Source organism: Poecilia latipinna, unplaced genomic scaffold (assembly GCF_001443285.1).
Source record: "Poecilia latipinna isolate Pla-1442-1.1 unplaced genomic scaffold, P_latipinna-1.0 Scaffold819, whole genome shotgun sequence".
Classification (NCBI taxonomy): domain Eukaryota; kingdom Metazoa; phylum Chordata; class Actinopteri; order Cyprinodontiformes; family Poeciliidae; genus Poecilia; species Poecilia latipinna.
In genome coordinates this window covers 65,670-73,921 of record NW_015113435.1, presented here as the reverse complement: position 1 = coordinate 73,921, position 8,252 = coordinate 65,670, and the positions used below count along the sequence as shown (strand labels likewise).

Below are 8,252 nucleotides of genomic sequence, written 5' to 3'. Positions count from 1 at the left end.
GGGGGGAGGGGGGGGGGGGGGGGGGGGGGGGGGGGGGGGGCGGACTGGAAATCCAACCTAAACCTTTGCAAATGTGGAACTCGCTGCTTCCCGACGCGTAAAGATGCGTCGTCTCTCGGTGAAGGCTGGACTGCGCTGTTGCCATCTTTTGTTCTGGAAATTCCGAGGCGTCATGACAAGAAATCTATGTCACTTTCATCGGGCTCCGTCGCTGCATGTCTCTGCTTCTCGTTTCATTTAGGTTTTTCTTCCCCCCCCCCCCAGGTTGATTCACCGTTATGCTTAAACGCGAAGAAGTCCTCTTCGATTTGTCATCGTTAGGGGTGGTGGGGTTGAAGGAGGGGAGGGGGATGGCTGCCTTTTTTGTATTAACTATGCAAGTGCAGTTGTTATTTGGCACTCAGCGCTGATGGGTGGATGATGTTTTTCAGGGATCTTTTCCAGGTGTGTGATGAGACAAAGAAACAAAGGATGCCTTAGAGAGGAGGTTGCCTGTACGCCTGGAAACCTCTTCAAAGCACACCACCAAATGGATCAAACGCCTCCCCCTGCCACCTCCAGATCATGATACTCGGCTGAAGCTATTCCACTACATTTATGATCCCTCCTCCATCTATGGCGAACTATAGCCATGCAGGGGACCACACCATCTTGCAGAATGTTTCTCCTCTTGCCACATTCCTCAAATTAACCTCCCTGGGTTTCATCATTGGAGTCGGTGTGGTAGGGAACCTCCTGATCTCCATCCTGCTGGTTAAAGACAAGAGCCTGCACCGGGCACCCTACTATTTCCTGCTGGACCTGTGCGCCTCGGATATCCTGCGCTCCGCTATCTGCTTCCCCTTCGTCTTCACCTCTGTAAAGAATGGATCTGTCTTAACCTACAGCATACTGACCTGCAAAGTGATTGCCTTCCTCGGTGTGCTCTCCTGTTTCCATACAGCATTCATGCTCTTCTGCGTCAGCGTCACCCGCTACCTGGCCATCGCGCATCACCGCTTCTACACCAAGAGGCTGACGTTCTGGACGTGCTTGGCCGTCATTTGCATGGTGTGGACGTTGTCGGTGGCCATGGCGTTCCCTCCGGTGCTAGACGTCGGGACGTACACGTTCATCCCGGAGGAGGACCAGTGCACATTTCAGCACCGCTCCTTCAGGGCCAACGACTCGCTGGGCTTCATGCTCCTGCTGGCGCTCATCCTTCTGGCCACGCAGCTGGTTTACCTCAAGCTCATCTTCTTCGTCCACGACCGCCGAAAGATGAAGCCCGTCCAGTTCGTGCCTGCCGTTAGCCAGAACTGGACCTTCCACGGGCCAGGCGCCAGCGGGCAGGCAGCGGCCAACTGGCTGGCCGGGTTTGGCCGCGGTCCCACCCCGCCTACTTTGCTGGGGATCCGACAGAATAGCAACGCAGCGGGCCGCAGACGTCTTCTGGTGCTCGATGAGTTCAAAACGGAGAAGAGGATTAGTAGGATGTTCTACATAATGACATTTTTCTTCTTGGCTCTGTGGGGGCCCTACCTGGTTGCCTGCTACTGGCGCGTGTTTGCCAGGGGCTCTGTGGTCCCTAGAGGGTACCTGACAGCAGCTGTGTGGATGAGCTTTGCCCAGGCCGGGGTGAATCCTTTCATCTGCATCTTCTCCAACAGGGAGCTACGGCGCTGCTTCAGCACCACACTCCTCTACTGTAGAAAATCCAGGTTACCGAGGGAACCCTACTGCGTTATATGACGGTTTTGCTGGGGGTTTTTACTCATCTATGTCTTGGTTACCCTGGTTTATCTTGATGTGGGCTCATCCCAGTTGTACAGCTCTTGTTCTACGCCCTTCCCCTTCAGCCTCCTGGTTTTCCCTTGCTCCTCCTTCTCACGGCCCTTCTCAGAGGGTGGAGGGTGGACTGCCGATCACGCGGCTCTGCGTGGGTGATTAAATTACAAAAAGTCCAATTGAACATGGAGACCGAATGGAATGGGAATATAGAGAAGGTATGGATCCCCTCCTATGTTTATGTTCTAGTAAACAGACCTTGTGGAAGGCCATGCCGATGCAGAAAAGCAAAAAGTTAAAAAAAATAAAAAAATTTTTTTTTTCCTTTGACAAAACGATGAAAACAAAACCTCTTGCTTTGGATCTTTCGAAGACGAGTTACTCTGTGATGTGTGAAATACAAAAATAAAAAAAAAAAAATAAAAAAAAAGATTAAAAAGTGAACTTGTAATGAAGAAACAATACCTCTCAAGGAATCATTGGAAATGTTTTACAGTTTAAGAGTTGCACTAAAAAGAAGATGTAAAGTTGCATTTCTTTGGTCGATGGTTGCCATCTGCATCGCAAGGACAACTTTTTTTCCTCTCTCTTTGTTTTTGTTCTCCTTCGGCGTAAACGATGAATGCTTTAATTTGCAACAGACAACACAATTGTCTTTACCGTACGTAAAGCAAAACTTGGTGACGTTGGGATACGCACCATCACAAGAGGACGAGATGGTTGTAATGTAAGTGGTTTCCTTTTCAATTTACCGGGCGGGCGGGCGTTACCGGGGGCGAGGGTTTACGATTTGTGGGTTTTGGGGGTTTTTTTTCTTTGAAGTTGCAACTTAAGACTAGAAATTATTTCTTGTAGTTTTACGATCCATATGTCCATAGTGTCTCGCATTGTTACTTTCTTAACTGATTTTACGAGAAAAAATAAAAGATGGAGCAATGTATGGGTTTGGAATTAAAAAAAAAAAGACTGATTTTTAAAAAAAAAAAAAAACAGATCTTGTGCTTAAAAAAAAAAAGACATTGAAGACGTAGTTTAACGTTTCATCATATCCATGTACCTAAACACTATCATATTGTGACAGTATTGCCGATGCCACTCCGGGTGTTCTTGCCTTAATGGTGATGATATTGTCATGTTTTTTCTTTTTCTTATTTCCATTCAGTCCTAAAAAAAATTTTATTTTTTTTTTAAATTTTTTTTGTAGATGCAAGGGGAGCTGTTTGTTTTTCTTTCTTTCTTTGTCACATCAGCGTGAAATGCATGTCCATTCTTTTAAAAGAAGCTGGTCCACTCCCATGAGCATCACAGGCCATACACTGAGCAGCCCATTTTTTATTCTGCAATGGTTTGCTACACCCCACAAAGTGCAGCGAGCACAGGGAGAGAGAGAGTGTGTGTGTGTGCGTGTGTGTGTGTGTGTGTTGCAGTGGATGTGTATTACAGCAAAGATGTGTGTGAGCTAGACAACCGTCACTTCAAGACCAGAGCCTTAGTATGAAATCTTGCACAATTTGTAAAAAACATAAAAGAAAAAAAAAAACTGAAAAAAGAAAAGAAAAAGACACTTAAGGCACACTGTCTTGTTTCTACTTTCCCTACATTTGCTCTCTACTGATTGTTTTCGATGACTTACTTTCTTTTTTTCTCTTGTGGCCATTTTAATATTTATTATGTATTCATTTTTGTATATTATAAATAGTGTGTCAGTATGTGAGTCTTTCATTTTGAAGTCCCGAATGTGAGTAACGGTTTCAGTTAGGATTGCATTTGCTGAAAGTTAACTGTGTAATCTGTTGCTTTTTTGGAAATAAAAGAAAGTATCAATTTTGAAAAAAACAAACAAAAAAAAAACAACTGTTTTTTTTCTTTTAAAATGCACGTGGCTGAGTGGAGACAATACAACATGGCTATATTAACCCTTTTTTTTTTTTTTTTGTGGAGTTGTGCTCTTTGATTATTTATGCTATGTTTGATGGTTTTCTGTGCCTTGGAAGTTGGGACTCGGAGTAGAGTCCCACTTGAGTTAAATTTGTTCTAGTTTCAACGTGAGGAAAACTGGTGGGATTTACTTATTGTTGTGGTGCTAGCTAGCGACATAGTAGATAGCTCCTTTAGCAACTTTGGTTTGGAAAGTTTAGCTGTGCTATTGTTACAATTTTTTAAAATCAATCCTTTTTTTTTCATGTCACTCTCTCAAAAATTATCATGAAAAAAATTGACACCCACGTCACCCATTCCAAAAGGTGAAACTTGTGCAGATATTAGATTTCTAGTCTTGAAATCTTTCTCCAGTCCTCAAAAGGCCGGTGGTCTGAAACTTGTAGATGCGTTCCTGGTCCAACATGCAATAATCAAATGATTAAACGACCTCCTCGGCATGCAGTCAAAATTATTTGATTAATTTGTTTCGAAGCAAAAATACGTCTAAAAAGACAATCACCGATCCTTGAGGGTTTGACACCGAGGTCCCCTGCTAGATCAGTGGCGTCCACAGTCAAATCTCAAATTGTCCTCCATGTTTTAATTCCTTCCTTGGTTCAACACACCTGAATCAAATGATTATTTGTTAGCAGGCCTCTGCAGAATTTTGACAATTTGTGCTTTTTTTCCACCATAAATCAAAGCCATTTGCATAAATAACAGTAGATGTCTATACAAATTACCATGTAATGCAACTAATGCACTAAAAAAAAACAAATACTCCAACTGATTAGCTGAGTTACGTTGGCTCTGAGTATCACATGTATGGCGTAAACTCATTTGTCTTTGTCCAAACTGAGTTTATTAACTTAGCCATCTACTGCAGGTAAGATAATTATTACTTGCATCCTCTCCAAAAGACCCCGCTTCGGGAAAAGCTCCTCTCTGCTTTACATGGAAATGTTTAAAACATCAAACATGGAGGGTAAAAAGCCTCGCTTTAAAGTGGGTTTCTAAGTGACTATTGCTGGTTGGCACTTCTACAAGGTTTCCATATGTATAATTTATGTGAGTGCTTTTTAAATATGAGCATAGCTTTCGCTCCAGTTTGTGTGGCACAACAGTACACATGCTGCGTCTTGCCGCTAAACGCGAAGTGGCTCGGACATCTAATGGAAATAATCTGCTTGGTTTGATCTCCCGGGTTTGCTCGCCCTCGCAGGTTGTCATTCTGTGTTAAAGAGGAACTCCAGTGAATTTCACATGACATACATGCAGCCACCATATGGAACAATGGCGCCCAATCACCCTTTAGCCGGGGGCCCCCGGAGCGGCGAATGACGTAGCAGTTTGTTTCAGTCTTTCTTCTTTTTTTTAAGGTCACATTGACTTGCAGCGGCACTGAAGATGAGCTGTAAAAGTATGGAAATGAGAACTGAAGAAATGAGTCAATTTAACATTTTCTTTAGAATGCATGTGCATTGGGGGTGAAAAACTTAGAATGTGTTTTTTTTTAGTTTTTTTTATTATTAGGGAATAAATGTAACTAAATGATAAAATAGAATTCTTCTGCAGAGATTAATGGTTCAGTTAATTGATAATTAACTTTTTACCCTTTGGAAAATAATTAACAACTCTTCCAGCCATGTTTAGTTATTGAGTGGCATTTCTAAACAAACAAAAAGTAATAATAATCTTTCTGCCAATGACAGAGCTGTTTTAAAAAAAAAAAGAAAAAGGTATGCTAACAATGGTGGTGAGATGGCTCTCCAGGGATTTCCACAATGTTCTTAAGGTTCTACTGAGGAGACAGTTGTGTTCAGAAATTTATGCAATGTCATTCATTTGTAGCTTGTGCATGTGAACCTCCATATTTTCTGACATGGGCTGCGTTCATACAAGAGGTCTTGATGCTTAATTTAGATTTTTTTTTTTCCTTAAATCTGTTTTTTTTTTGTTGTTGCTATGCGTACCTGTGAATGATACACCTGTGAAAACGGTCCACGTCCCCAAAGCGACCCGCATGCGCAGAAGAGGACCGCCGACGTCACGCGGCAGCGCATCGCTTACCGCCCTGACGACGGATGGAGCCGCTAAAGGGTCGATTTTAAAGTTTGTTCAGCAACGGGAGTCGACGGTCGCGTCACAAGACCACAACAACACGAGGGGAGATAACGTGTTAGTCATTGTCTCCCCTCAACGATGGAGACTTCTTTCATCTCACGTTAATGACATAACAGCCGGATAAAATGCAACTCGACAGTTCAGACTGCAGACGCTTTGAAAACTTTCGGGTAAGATAACACTTTTTGGAGGGTCGAAAAGATTGGAATTGGGTCGTTCAGACCAAACCTGTTGTGTGTCAAAACATCTAGCTTTGTCAAATCTTCAACCAGTTAAATTCACTACCTGTGGTCAGTGACACCAGTGCTTCAGCATGTACCAGTTCATGAAAGGCTCTAGTCTCCTTGGTTGTTTCTGCTTCTGATGTTTTGGAAGACTTGGTTCCGCTGGAATATTCTTGACTGCATAGCTTCTCTACTTGTGATTTTTTTTTTTTTTTTCAAAGTCATTGTATTTCGTTCCCGATGACTAAGACCAACACAATAAGACGGACTCTAAAGCTTGAACAATATAAGGTCATGCTGCCATATTCTGATTTTTTTTTTTAATCCACATAAACTCAATTCACAGCAAACATATCCTGTTATTCACCCCAAGAGTATGTATGAAGTTTAATATTAGCGTTTTGGTGCCCAAAAATGTCCAAAAAGTCATAATTTATTCAATAAAACCGGTCTTTGGAAATTATGCCGTTTTAATCTCAGTCGGTATTCATTTTAATTCCAAGCCTCCAAAGAAGCCAGATCAAACTATTAGGTATCGGTCTAAAAAAAAATTAATTTGGCGCTTTTTTTCCACCAAATATTACCTTTTAGGAATATTTCTTTAGATTCACGAGGGAGATAAAGGCTGATCTTTGACCGTTTGCTCCACTTATTCAAAGTGAGGAGGAAATTTCACTACTTAAGGCCGTGGCACGAGTTTAACATCTCACTGATGCATATTTCATTCTCATTGAGCACATGCAAATTAGCAAGCGGTGTCACTTTTGAGCACTGGCCCATTTTCTGGCATGTTGATTCGAGTGCCCCAGTAATTCCCTCTCTCTCTCTGTGTCACTCTCTCTTTCCCTCTTTCTCTTTACATCTGAGGAAAATATGACAGGCAGAGGTGACGGCATGGCTTGAAAGCTGTCTGAACCGCTTTTCTCCTCCGAGGTACCTTCTCTTCCGAGAAACGGGGAGGTACATTTCATTCACAATCGAAGCAATTACCGACCGACCGACTGCTTGATTTCAGGCACACGTGTTTAGATTACGGCAGACGGAAAACACGATAATCACGCTGGATGTAATTTTCATTTAATGCTCAGAAAACTATTCAATTAGGTTTTTTTTTTTTTTTTTTTTGGCTGCCTATGAATAATCAAGCCACGTCTTCTCCGGTTCCCTTCCAAGATTGGCGCACGCAGTCGGAGAGATTTTTTTTTTATTTCTAAGAATGGGTTAAGAACAATAGAACACGCCTTTGTGTTATGTTTATTATCAATACCATCTGGCGACTTGCAAACATATTTTCATTTGGAAATACAAGAAGAAGAAAAGGCCTCATTGAGTTTGTTTAATCGCACGAAACCCTAATTAATGAGCAGTAAGTGTCCATGACAACAAGCTTTCAAAAATGGGAATGAAATGAAGTGAATAACTTAATCTTTTGAAAAGCTATTTAGGGGGAAAAATAATAAAGAACTGCTTTCTGTGTTGTTGTTTTTTTTTTATCACTTCACTATGTGTTTAACCATTGGGGTTTGAAAATGCGGACTGGCCGATGTTCTTTGCACAGGAATTGAGATGTTTATCAGCAATGACTCGTGCGGACTTTGGCGTGAGATGTCTCCAAACGCTGCTTCTGTTTGACCTCCGTGATTAAGTGTTGTTGGGTTCGTAGCAGTGATTTCAGGAGCAAAACGGAGCCAATTGCTTTTTCTCTTCTTGGAGATGGAAAGTCTTTGAGGTGTGGCGCTGCAGTGGGTTTCTTGCCTAACTGGATTAGGGCTTTGAGGCTGATGTGTAACATCTGACTGACTACAGCCACAAAAAAAAGAGCTGGTAATGCAAAAAAAAAAAACAACAACAACAAAAACAAAAAAAACCCTAAAAAATAAATTAAATTTCAACTAATTGTCGGTCTTTTCCAATTTGGTTAAATTCCAGAGTAATTGAAGGTGATGACAGCACACAAATTACCAAAACATCTTGGATAATGCAAGCGAAGCCTGCATTAAAAACATGGTTTGCAGTAATGACTAGTGATCAAATTTCAATGTTTTATTATTGGGATTGTATGATGGACCGTAGAAAATAGTCCATACATTTACGCTGGGAAAAATGGTGATGGTCTGTCTTCCGAATCTTTTTGCAAATCAAAAAAAAAAAAAAAAAAAGAACAGCAATTTTTAAATTTCATTACATGGATCCAATTTACGACCTTAATTTGACTGG

General features: G+C 41.7%; 1 protein-coding gene across 2 annotated transcripts in view; it reads left to right on the top strand.

Annotated features, from left to right (window-relative positions):
- gpr85 (G protein-coupled receptor 85) overlaps positions 1-3,327 on the top strand; it is a 7,728-nt gene extending 4,401 nt beyond the window's left edge. Inside the window, exon 2 of one of the 2 annotated variants that reach the window (XM_015047303.1) lies at positions 432-3,327. In XM_015047303.1, the coding sequence (XP_014902789.1) occupies positions 598-1,731 (1,134 nt within the window). In that variant the 5' untranslated portion in view covers positions 432-597 and the 3' untranslated portion in view covers positions 1,732-3,327. The remainder of the gene's footprint in view (positions 1-431) is intronic. The other variant, XM_015047304.1, reaches the window with a different exon arrangement.
- Positions 3,328-8,252: the final 4,925 nt, after the last annotated feature.